This window comes from Gallus gallus, chromosome 9 (assembly GCF_016699485.2).
Source record: "Gallus gallus isolate bGalGal1 chromosome 9, bGalGal1.mat.broiler.GRCg7b, whole genome shotgun sequence".
Taxonomy (NCBI): Eukaryota; Metazoa; Chordata; class Aves; order Galliformes; family Phasianidae; genus Gallus; species Gallus gallus.
The window spans coordinates 10013983-10026691 of NC_052540.1; the positions used below are offsets into that span (position 1 = coordinate 10013983).

At 36.2% G+C, this 12709-nt stretch overlaps 2 protein-coding genes across 32 annotated transcripts in view; one reads left to right on the forward strand and one right to left on the reverse strand.

The window, feature by feature from the left end:
* LOC107051833 overlaps window positions 1-12709 on the forward strand; it is a 34142-nt gene that overhangs the window by 12652 nt on the left and 8781 nt on the right. For 7 of the 21 annotated variants that reach the window (XR_006930924.1, XR_006930926.1, XR_006930923.1 and 4 more), the window contains exons 2-6: window positions 4265-4374; window positions 4853-4939; window positions 6194-6298; window positions 6397-6506; window positions 6620-6774. Coding sequence is in view for 1 of the 21 variants with exons in the window: in XM_046898671.1 (XP_046754627.1) it covers window positions 6687-6774 (88 nt within the window). In the remaining 20 variants the exon portion in view is untranslated. Of the gene's footprint in view, window positions 1-3253; window positions 3368-4264; window positions 4375-4852; window positions 6299-6396; window positions 6507-6619; window positions 6775-8050; window positions 9497-12135; window positions 12218-12709 lie in introns of those variants that run through there. The other 14 variants (XR_005862389.2, XR_006930935.1, XR_006930934.1 and 11 more) reach the window with 14 other exon arrangements.
* TFDP2 (transcription factor Dp-2) overlaps window positions 1-12709 on the reverse strand; it is a 55102-nt gene that overhangs the window by 10180 nt on the left and 32213 nt on the right. For 6 of the 11 annotated variants that reach the window (XM_046898378.1, XM_015276879.4, XM_040705530.2 and 3 more), the window contains 6 exons: window positions 11980-12027; window positions 10297-10459; window positions 9664-9810; window positions 7743-7811; window positions 6036-6187; window positions 2416-2582 (listed from right to left, as the gene is read on the reverse strand). In XM_046898378.1, the coding sequence (XP_046754334.1) occupies window positions 2416-2582; window positions 6036-6187; window positions 7743-7811; window positions 9664-9810; window positions 10297-10459; window positions 11980-12027 (746 nt within the window). The remainder of the gene's footprint in view (window positions 1-2415; window positions 2583-6035; window positions 6188-7742; window positions 7812-9663; window positions 9811-10296; window positions 10460-11979; window positions 12028-12709) is intronic. The other 5 variants (NM_001184713.3, XM_040705531.2, XM_046898375.1 and 2 more) reach the window with 1 other exon arrangement.

Below are 12709 nucleotides of genomic sequence, written 5' to 3' on the forward strand. Positions count from 1 at the left end.
CTGTTAGCAAAGAATAGAGCAATAGAAAAATGTGTTAAAAACACAGCTTAAGGTGTATGGATTCTCTTTCTACATGATGTTAATATGTCTCAGCTTCTGTTTATTTTAATGGCAGTCAAGACACTTGAGGATCACACTATTGTAGTTCTTAAAAATAAAGTGTGTAGTGTGTGTATGTATATACACACGTGTGTGTGTATATATGTGCGTGTGTACATATGTATGTATATGTGTATGTATGCATATATATATATATATATATATACACACACACGGTGTTTTTGGGGAAACATCATGAAACCAGTAGAAAAAGATAAGAAGCATTACTTTTTAGCAAGTGAAGCCACTTACAGAATGGCTAAAATACATAATCCTTCTGGAAAAAAAAAACCCTCAGATTTTGATGCATATGGTAACAGTTCAGCAGTTTCCATGCAAATTATCTGGATGTTGAATGCAACTAGAAGGCAAGAAGCTACTGCTTTTAGACATATTAGAACAGGACTGCTTTCATGAAGGCAGCTACTCTAGGAAAACTTGGATCTTGACTGTAACAAATTTATTCAGTGAACAAATAAGAGACATGCTTTTGATTTGCTTTTCTAGTATAGTTGTATTTGTAGTCTGTGTACTTAATGGGTTGTCAATGAGAGCTTTGGAAGTAAACCATGAATTCCAGAAAACAGTAATTACCCTCTTGTTCCACTGCTCCTATAGTGGAAGAAACAATGCCTGAAAACTGCCCAGGTTAAAATGGGAGGTTATACTGAACTGAGATATGTAATCAGGCAAGTCGGATTTTCAGGTATTGTGCAAAACTTTTAAATCTTTCCCTTATTTGTCAGCAAAATTAGAAACTTCTACTATATAAACTGAATCTGTACCATTAACTCTAGATTTGTGTCGTGTAATGAAGTTGCAAACAGAATACAAAAATAGAAATAGAATACGTCTGTGAATGTACTTATTCTAATAACACGTTATTTCAGAGGCTGAAGCAGCTACATTTAACCCATGTCTAAAGAACACAGTATCTGCCTCAATGCATTTCAAGTAAAAGCATAGATCAATAGGTTTCCTATTAAAACTCAAGACAGGTTTCTGGCTACTGCTCTGCTACTGGTGAAACAACCCTAATCACAGCATTCTTGCAGTATGCAATCTTATGTATGTTTGAGCTATTTATTTATTTATTTATTTATGGGAACAGAGTACATCTTGTTTCTTCCTTGTATGGGAACGCTGTGCTTGTCTGCCTGCAATGCTTTCAGTAAAAGTCACACCAGCCGTACATTGGTGTGGCTGATGTTTTTTTCAAAACAAGTTAATATGCCTTACTAATCACTGATTTATATATGTGCGGTTTTTTTATTTTTAAAAGCTGGTTTTACACAGAAAAGAGGGTAACAAACAACTCTTTCAAATTTGAAGAAATCCTATTCTCTGAATATGCATGAATGCAGGATTAAAATTAAATAGAAAATTATTTTGCTCTTCAGTACAAGGGGTTCAATTAAGAAAACCAAAAGACTTCAGTGATATTAGAAGATGTGGTTCCGTTCCTTTTCTGTTTTGGTATTGGTAATTTGTGATAAATAATACTTAGCTGCATCAAGCTGAAAGGATTGTTACTTTGTTCCTTGGGGACTTTTTTTTGGCACTGGTGCAGTATCAGACAGGTGTGTAATTCCAAGAGTGAATGAAATTAAAAGATGAATTCTGAATTTTAAAATATACAGAACGAGTGGAGCAGGAAAAACAAGCATGTTTTGATTTTAATATAAGCACATTGGTAGTAGTTTGAAATGTTAAGCCACGTAAAACATATTGCTTTCAGTGAATGCAACTGAATTCTGATTTATTTTCAGCAATTCTTTGACATCACATATTTTAAGGACCTAACATGGATTCCTCTTTGGAATCTTTTGCTTTACTTACAGATGCTCAGTTCTTAGATGGCATGTGCTGGCCACTTTTTGTCTGAGTATCACAGCTTTACATTGTAAATGGGAGTATAAAAATGACTGGCCAAGATAATAACCAGAGCAGGAGAACCCACAGTCCATGTACTTAAGAGCACGCACACAACACTGAGCACATCCTACATGGACAGAGATACGGATAAGTCTTATAGCCCAACCACCTCCAATTGTGAATGCAGCTGAGTCAGTTTGCTCTTCCACACATATGCAGTCATTCAAAATGAATAAAAGCTGTTCTTACTGTCACTTTAGTTACTTAAGAAATAATTTCTTATTATGGCAGATCCCTTGAAAGTTTGTCACCAGCCCTACTGGTTTTCACTTAACTTTAAATGTAACATACCTACGTAGGTTAACATCACTAAACTTGTTTTGGTTAGCTAACGTTATGATTTTGACAAGGAACAATATTTAAAAGTGACAGTTAACTTACCAGTGATGTAGCCTTCTAAAGCTTTTGGCACCAGAGATTTTGCAGTTCTTAGGTCTTCAGCTGAGCATTTGCCTTCCTCAAGCCCAAAGGACATTCCCATTCTCTTCAGCACCTCACTGTCATCATGAATCTCAAAAGCATTATCGAAATTGAAGAGGTATTCAAATCTGTATTTAAGAAGTCAAAGTGAGATGATTTAGAAAAGTATGGCTTTGCTTTTTTTTTTTTTCCCCTTTTTACTCTGCGTGTTCTTCATTGTCTGTAAAGGGTCTTTTTTCTCTACATTGTCTGTAAAGGGTCTGTAAAGGTTTTTTTAAGAAAAAAAGAAATTCTCTTCTGCTTCTGTGACAGGAATGCTTACGAAGTTTAAAATGGTACCTTGTCAATTAAAATGACTTTACCATTACAGGAAAGAAAGGTTAACATTTTCTACTTCGTTAAACAAATTCAAAGGAGAGTAAGGAGGTCTTAATAAACACAAACATTCACTTGTACTAAATCAAATACTTTTAAAGGTCATCTGCAGCTCAGTCACTATAGTAAGTATTTGCTTTCACCTCTTTTTATTTTTAACTTTCTCTTCTCATCTGCAACACTCCTCCTGTGAACTGACCTATTTACTTTGCTATGGTTTTGCTTTTTGGATGCACTTGGATGCAGCTAGCAGAGCAGTCTGGTCAGACTTGTATGTTCAAAACCTAACATTTCTGCTACAATATTCTCAAAATGTTTTTTATTGCATGTACAAGTGCAGATAACACTATAAACTCAAGTGAGCTGTAATGATGGCAGGGGTATTTAGACTGGCCTTACGCTATCATCACAAGCTATTAAAAGCATGGACAGTGCTAGCTGTTCCAATGATTACAATAAAAGGCTGCTTCAAAGGAACTCATTTTCTGCTGACAGAAGCTCCATCCCCAGAAAAACAATCTGATAGAATCTTTAAAAGGTAATTCTGATGGGTGGATCTTCACTGATCTGAATTCTTATGTCATCTGTGGATTTTCTTTATTGTATTTTATGCCTTTTTTAAAATATGTTTGAGTAAGTTTGGAAAATTTGTCCCTTACGTCTGTGTACAAAGTTGTATGTAGAAATGTGCTTTGCTCTAGATGCAGCTGTTCTACTTACAGGCATCATTTCTATTGTGACTTCTGTGGTACCACCTGTACAATCTATATTGATTATGCAGCTGTAGTTATTTAAACATAACTGCATCAAAAGGGAAAATCCAGTGTGTGACTGTACCTTTAATTGGTATGGTTACTTTCCTGCTGTCAGGACCGGGGTGGCTGAGGTCATGCAACTATGTTTAAACAAAGGGGATGGGAGACCAGTGTCATGCTGAACTGGCAAGCTGTGTAGTAACTGATTTCAGCTTTTATGGTCCAGTACTGAAGGTTGTATTTATTAATAGCACCATGTTTTTCCTCCCACATGTTGTGGCCAAATACTGGATATTAGCAAGAAGTGGAACACACTAAACTAAGTGTTATTTCTCCTCCATTATTGCTAGCAACCTCCCCTTGGTGTAAGAAATCTCTACACTCCTTCTACTTTTGCTATTAATAGCAATTGGATGGTTTTCTTTCAGAAACTTAACATGGCCCCTCTTTGAACATAAAACTTCTGGCACACACATCTTTAACTGCTATGATTTGCAGAAACAAACTGTTATGAAACCATTTATGTTCTTTTCACTTAAAAGCTTTTAACTTTAACTTACCTTAATTTTCTCTAATTTAAACTTTAATAAGCAACTGGGAATAGCTGCATTCTGGGCACATTCCCTCTGTCAATCAGGATTGTACAGACATCTGTGAATCTACTGCCCTCTCTTTTCTAGGCCGAACAGTCCATCTGTGCCTGATATGAAAGACCTTTCATCGCTACAGTCACAATTTCTGCCCTCCCGTTTCTCCTGATTCTGCTATACTGCTTACAAGAACCGGCCAGGTAGAGAAAGTACTGTTTGCCTCAAGTTTTATATGGTGTTTCTTGCTCTTTTTCCTAACAACTACTAACAATGTTTTGGCCATTACTGAAAAATCAACATCTGTTCTTACAAAATGATCTACTGGGCCATTATCTTAGTTAGTGTTAAACCCAGGTTCAGAGGCCAATACTGTAATGTTTCCAAACTTTACCTCTCCCTTGGAAAGTGTGAATTTGATCAGAAATAATTTCATCTGCCATTGTGTCATGTACATGCATGTCATCTCTTCATGTCGTCATCTACTACTTGAGCAATTTTTTATTTCCTTGAATAACTGTTTTGAATAACTATTGTCAGCTAACTTATTTTTATCAGTAGTATATATCTGTTGTGTTTCCTTTCATTAGAATAAACAGTAATTTGGTTGCCCTCCCCCCCCCATCTTCAGCCTGTTATTAAATTAATGAATGAATCTTTGTCTTCACTCATTCATTTTAGGTCTACTGTGGAGTCACCCAGTGATGTCAATCAGATTACCTTTTTCCATGTTGAGAGAGACAGGAAAACTACTCTACTGTGCACCAGGTAACATCATACTACCCAGTCTATGTACAGGACATCTGAATCTTTGTAATGTCCACCTATTATTTTGGCTGCTGATTGGTTGAAAACAAACAAAAACCAAACAAAATCTCCAAACCAACACAAAATCAAGAAATGAAACAGTGACATGTTTGCCACCTTCTGTTCTTTTTGTGCTATAGTAATTTCAGGAAACTGTTTGACCTACACTATACGGTAGGTACAATGTCTATTTTTTAGTTACATGTTCTTTTTAGTTACATGTTTTAATAGTACTGCTTTGGGCATGGTTGGTGGTAAGTTACATGACTCTGCATGCTGACTGACTTCAGTATATACCACAGAACAAATTCTATAACCTACAGGAAAAAAAGCAAAACCACCTGCTTTCATCTAGTCAACTAGTTATGATCAGATTAACAATAATGTAATAGTACCTTTCACTATCAGCCACGTCTTCACAGCATGAAGGGCATAAGCACCCTGAGGTATGTAAGTGGAAGGTTTTCAGGTAAACCGAAGAGTGCAACTTAAATTTCAAATTTCTGTATCCTTTAGTTCCTTTTTTTCCTCAAAGAGGTAAGTGCAAGCTTTTCCCTTTTGAAAGATGGCAAGAGATGTCATCTCTTTCAACACTGTTATTATCACTTCTGGGATGCTACTTTTGCCTAGTGGATCGCATCACTTTTCTGACTAAATACATTTAGGAAGAAGAATTTGGAAGCACTACCACGTGGCTTACCTAAAAGCTAGTGCAGTGCTAGCATAAAGCTTGATTCAAGTCCTTCTGTCCTGTGCATGAATGCTCCTTGAAATGTCAGCCTTAAGTGCATTTTAAAACAGTGGAACTCAGCTTCTTTTAACTAGCAGTTGTATAAACAATGGTTATAAACTTTTTCCTGTTACTACTGTAGTTGGATTAAACATAAAAACAAAAACACCAAACTGAGCCAAAACACCCTTGAAATAAATGACTGTAGGAAATTTAAGTGCACTATTACTCTACAGAAACTAGGGAAAGCTTCTCACACTTGTTCAGAGCATAATTCAAGTCCATAAAGAAAATAAAATTCTAAAAGTTGATTCCACAAACACTCACTTGTCACTTGATATGCTGCAGTCAATAACGGTTCTCTTGCTAGTGTTGACGATTAAGAAAGGCAGCTGTATTGTGGAGTTTGATGCTGGGGGGCCTCGATTTTGTTGTTCATTTTGCTGATTTCTTTGTACCAAGTTTTTGAATGCTATTTGCTGCAGAAAGAAAGGAAAAGCAATCACTGTATGAAGACATCAATGTTTCCAGGAACTGGAACTTTACAGCTCGTCTACCAACTCTCAGTGCCTCCACTAACATTCTGTCAGGTAAGCTGAGGCCTGCCTTCCCTTTCGTGCTAATAGTGAAACTCATCAGGAACAGAAGTTAACGCTACAGCTTTGTGTACCTCCCTCGTATCCCCCAGACATGAAACAATGGAGTGGAGTGGAAAATGTTTCCTCACCCTTTTAGAAAAAGCTCTGCAATCAGACATCTCCTCCTCTGACTAAGAGCTACTTAACACTGAAACAAAAGGTAACAAATTACTGCATTCTGCTTTTCTCCTGATCCACACTTTCTTCCCCTTCTCATTCATCACCCTCTTTCTCAAACTCAAAACAATTTGTTTTGAAATTGTCCATTTTCAGCAGGTGCTGTTTGTGACACCAACCCTTCCTCTACTGTTTTGCCCTATCAGATCATGTAGGAAAATACATGGTTACAAGACGTGTTATTCTTGGGATTTTTGGGGATTCTTGGGATATTCGAGGGATTGGAAGTCTGTGTACTCACCCACTTCGAGGTACTATTTCTCATACTTAAATGGGGGAAGATGGGTAGACAAAAGCCCTAAGGACTGCTCAATCACTTGAAAGTGAACATAACTATGGATATAATTACAGTTGTAGGTAGTAAGGGTAGGACAAATCTGTCATTTTCAGACCAATAGTTAGAGAATCTGAGTTGCTTTATTTCTACAAGGATAATTTTATGTTACTGAGAGAAGCTTCTAATTTATTAGGTGAGTTGGAATCAAAACTGTGCCCTAAATAGAGATACCATTTTCCCTGACTGGGGGAAGAGGGGAAATCAGCTATTTTGTTTCCATGAATATTAGCTGAAAACTATATCATTATCTTTGCACCAGGGAAAAAAAAAAAATAGCCTTACTGCCTGTAACTTCATGCAGAAATTTGATTGCATTTAAATAGTGAATGCCCATACGCAAATCAAACATTTAACAGTGTTCCTAACTGTACTTAAAATGTTACTTTATAAATAAAGATGCATTTGAAATACATTTATGCAAACAAAACAAAAATTCAAGTTGCCTCTAAGTTTTCCTGTGTGCTTCTCAGAATCTGAAAGAGCTGCATTTGCCAATCTTTCATTCTGAAGATCCAGAAAGTATTCTCTCCCCTAGAACAACTTAGTATGTATTTACCCACAGTTGTAAATTTCATAGCTTAGAATGAGTTTTTTTCTCAGTATGAAAAAGTCAGAGAAGGTAAGTGGGGGCTTGGACCTATTTCCGCTAATGCTTATCGTTTCAGCGGAACCTTTACAACATGGCTGTGGCACACAGATGTGGCACATTGCCTTAGAACAGATACAAATGAACCAGGATTTCAGGGCAAGAGGTTCCCAAGTTAGAAACTTGAAAGGTCTTAAGCATGAAACTCTTCCTCCCTAGTACGTCATAGCTAAAGAATATAAGAGGTTCTAATGCATTGGATTCTTACTGGTTAAAAAAGATAATCAAACACATACCTGCAGCAGCAGTTCTTGTAGCTGGGCTCGCTTCTCTTTTATCCGTTCAATCCGCTTCTGTTTTTCTATCTTAAAATATAAATGCATCATGATAATTAATTAGTTATCTTGTCTGCTTCATTGTGCCAGACTGACCAGGTATTACAGTGACATCAATGTGCTGAACACCTTTACAAAACCCCCTTTTTATTGCAAAGTGGTAAAATTGGAATTGGTAAAATTCCAAAGTACAGTAAGCAAATTTCAAATCTTTTCAGCCCTACCCATTTACCATATATATTATATATTTACCTTTTTTTTTTTTTCAGACAAATCATGTTGTCTCCTGTTTTCAGGCCTGAGAAACCATAGTTTCTTTCCCTGTCAACAGTTTTACCTTCAGTAAAGAGCCAGCCACTACCAGACTGTATTTATTCACCCATAGCAGCTCTTCTGTACTGTCCACCGAGTGCTGATTAGCACCAAATAAATACTTGAGGGGGTGCTTTGCATTTTTTTTTTTCCCCTCTTATCCTGCATTCTTTTTTAATTGTGTATCCCTTCTGCTCTTCTCCCACATGTAAGCTACCAGATAAAAACATCATCACCTGCAACTTTCCAGCCACTTCCGCTCTTTGGACTATTCATCTGAGACTTGACAGAATTAATGACATTTCAGAAGCAAAAACGGTCAGCAGTAATGTTTTCTACATCCACACATCAACGTTTTCTTGTAACAGTTTAGTTAAATTTATAGGACAAAGTTGTCTTCAGCCTAAAAATGCAGCGTTTAGATCAGTAACAGCAATGAATGCTTACTGACACTGCAGATGTAACCAAATGGTGTTCTGAGAAAATACGACTAAGATGGGCAGTAGCCATCATGCTTCATTAAGATGATGCTCCTCATCATCTTATTGATGCCAGCTCTGCCACTGCAGCTTAAAACACTGCTCTCAGCTTTAAACTAGTTTTCCATTCAACAACTGAAATAATATATTAAAACTTTCCTAGACTAATCCCATCCCCTATTTACAATGCTTTTTATTTTATTATCTTATTTGCAAAGCATAATCCTTGAGAAGATGAATTTTTCAAACTGCTGTTTGAAACCTATGAAAACCTTTTTTCTTATTGTATCTAGAAAGACAAATAATATAACCTGAAGAAAAAGCTGTTCTGTACTGGACAGACCACTTCCCTCCCCTTTTAGGACAGTTCATGTCACAAATATTACAAATACAATGCATGTTAAGACATTTACAGATAGCCATAATGGGATTTTACAGTAAATGCAATAACTTAGGCTTTATATTTATGGAACGTTTGGCCTGAAGCAGAAGCAACATTTGTGCATCTAAATTCTGGCATCCCTGGAAAAACATGGTAACTCTTAGCCTGCTGGAAAAAACAATGGAAATAACAGATAATTAAAACTTACTTTCCTGCTAGCTCATAACTAGTATTTGACAGCCTAGTGAAAATTACTATTCCATTTTAATAGCTCTTCCAAGCATGCATACAAACAGCAAAATAGATCTCTCTTCAACTTTGTATACAACTTTGTCAGTGTAAGCAAGTGCCAGTTATGCTGTCAGTTATACTGACAAAATAAGTTGTTTTTTTTTTTCCTTCCTTGTTTACTTTGGGTTTCTACAGACTTTAAATCTTAAAAATTATCCCTGATACAATGAATGAATATTTTGTGAAGTAAACAGTTTTTGAAACCTGTGTAAATTATACTAAATAAAACCAAACACGACAAACATAATAAACATATTGTCTCAGTTTAGTCAAATACCAAAAATTGTATTTCCGTATTGTGCAAGAATGAAAACCAGTCAGGTTCAAATGATGGGGAAAGGAGACCTCTTCTGAATTACAGCTGCTCCATTGTAATGATTTATGAACTATACAGAAATTTTCATCTACCTCACTTTACCTCTAGATTCTGACATTCCTGAGCTGAGTTTGTGGGAAGGCCGATCCATCTGATTTCCTTCTTCTCCTTTGAAATTATATTCATTGCCATCAACACATTAAGGGCATCATACACTCTCCGTCTAATATTTTTCTGATCATAAGCCTGCTAAGAGAACAATGCAGCACTGATAACAATTAAAGCACTCAAAAAAACCCCCACCAAGAAACACAGTAAAACAATGCTGTCATCTGTGCTACTGCTTGAATATCACATCAGCATGTCTGTTCGCAAAGGAAAGTTTAAGACCTCCCTGAAGCCTCTGAGCAGCAGTTGCCACCACAGCAAGTCTGTTACAGGTGAAAAGCATGACAAGGCCATGTATGGTGGGTAGAGCAGCGTTCAGTGATTTTTTTTTTTTTTGCAGACTTCTCTATTTTGTTTATAATTTAGAAAGACTGCATTTCTCAGTTTTAAGTTTTATCAAAAAAGGAATTTGATATATAAAGAGTAGGTCGTTATATTTATAAGATAGTTAACTGAGGGAGACCATGGGATGTGTCAGGATAGTGCAAAACCAGCAGGGAGAGAATTCTTTCATAAACCAGCCAATTCTGAAGTGCTAGACAAAAAAATGTCCCCACATTTGCTTACCGAATCCGCAGCTAGGTGGCTGTTGGAATTTGTGAATTCTGATACCAGCTCATCAGCAACTTCATTGTATGAAGTTGTTCCTTTACGTTGAACTTTTTCACATACTTTCATGGAGAAATGCCTCAGACCTTTCCCATTTTTGTCTCCTTTTTTGCTTCTTTTACTGTAAGGAGAAAAGTAATTATTTTTACACATTGAAATTCAATAAGCTTACTTTGTTAGGCAGCAAAATGTCTAGCTTTTGCAAGGCTAATAAACAAACAAACCAAGAGCTTAGCTTACAGTAAAGGAAAGAACAGGAACAATCTGTGTTTTCAGACAAACTAGAATAGAGTAAGAGTGGCCCTCTACTTGAGGTATGCAGCACTGCGCACTCCTGGCACATTCTTACATGACTCAAAATCCTGCTTTCTCCCCACCGTCAGCTGCTCCCCATTGTGGAAGTTGTCAGCTGAAGCTGATGCTGCAGCCACTCAGCTCTCCCTAAGCTGAGGTTTTTTGTTTCAAAACACCGCATTTTTAGAAGCCCAGGTTATTTTCACTGATTGTCTAAATTTTATATTAATAAGTTAAGTCTTATTCTACAAAGGTTATTTTATTTCCTGTCGCATATAATTTCACAGTATTTTTTCAGACCAATTTTTAAATCTAGCTATTATAATATGCTTTATATATAACATGCTTAGAATTACTTTTTAATTAAATGTTCTTCAGAGGTGTTACATTAACAACACAACAAACATCAGTAAGTTCAAAAAGTATGCTTAGGCAAGACTGCAAATCTTACTTCATTCTCGACTGATAGTGTTGTGGACACTTGGAAGCAAAAATACTAATATAACATAACCTAATAATATACAAGACTTACATAAAAAACCTTTTGCCTTTGCATTTCTTAATGAAAACACTGGAATTATTTGCATGCATTTCAAATGATCAGATGGATTTTCTTTCTTTTTTTAAAATTACAGTTATAGAAGTTGATTTGATTGATAGTACGTTTCAGGGAGGGGTGCTGTTTTACAGAGGTACACCTAGCTCCAACAACTGTAAAAGGCTGAGAAAAAACATAAAAACCCAGGAATGCTTTTGAAACTTTTGAATGTATTTAAGGAAAGCATAACAATAAAAAAAATGACAGAAGAAAAAGCAGAAAAGAATAGCAGAAGATTAAAAAAAAGAAAAAACAACAACAAAGCAAAATAAACAAACAGAAAACCCTTCTGAAACCTGTGCAGTTACTTGAGTCATCACTGATAAGCAAACAACGAATACAAGCGGAATGCATTCCATGTAGTTTTGGAAGCAAAAACCAACTATCTGATTACAAATATTTTCTGATTACAAGTATTTCTCCCACTGAAAGCTGTGAGAGCAAATTGAAAATCTTGTTTCTGAAGATGCGTTGTGGTTTTCTCTTTTTCACAACTCCAATTTGTTCTGTAGCAGTAAATGTCAATATATCAGAAGTAAATGTAAATAATAATAAGTAAATGTTAATGTTAGGAAGTGATACAGCAAAGAGTAACAAATTATAACTACAAAGAATAACACACTGCACAGCTTTTACTGGGGAGAAGTGAAAACTCACTGAAGTGGGAATGAGAAAGCCAGCTCTCTGAAGGGCAGATCTGAAGAAACAGAATAGCTATAGCCACGTACTTTAAGTTCAGTAGTACTCACCTTTCTGAAAAATCCGATTCTATAAATTCTCGAGTTCGCTTCCTTTCCCTAGGAGAAGACAATTATGTATGTTAAAATAACATTTTTTTTTTAAATCAATAAAATAAATGTATTTGGTGCCTAGCTAAACAATAAGCTGTTCAATGCTTACTGAAGGAAGAAGACAGCACACAGTTTGACAGAATTTGAAAGAAAAAGATGAGGACTTTGTAGGTTGTCTGAGCTCACTGTCAGACAGGTAAGAAATACAAGTTTTGTTCCCAATTTTACCATGCTTTATCCTTATGCTTTTAGGGAACTTACTTCATCTGGAACTACAGGCTGGATGTGGCTCCGGGCAGCCTGGTCTAGTGGTCAGTGACCCTGCCCACAGCAGGGGGGTTGAAACTAGATAATCTTTGAGGTCCTTTTCAACCCAGGCCCAATTCTATGATTCTATGATACAGGAAGCACTGATATAAGCTAGACAACCAAATCTCATCAAAAAGGAGAACTAGGATTCTTTTGAAAATTCCTATTTACAAATGTCCCACGTGGAGGAAAGTGCTTTCAAACAGTGCAGAAAACAGATCCTATATTTACTTGATACTGAATGTTTTGGTATCTTTAAACAAAAAACAACACACAAACTATCAATACATTTACATGTTAGAGCTGGCACTATTATAGCAGAGAGATACTCTGAAGTAGCAGCTGACATGAGCTTAGCACAGGAGTAGTAATCGCTAAT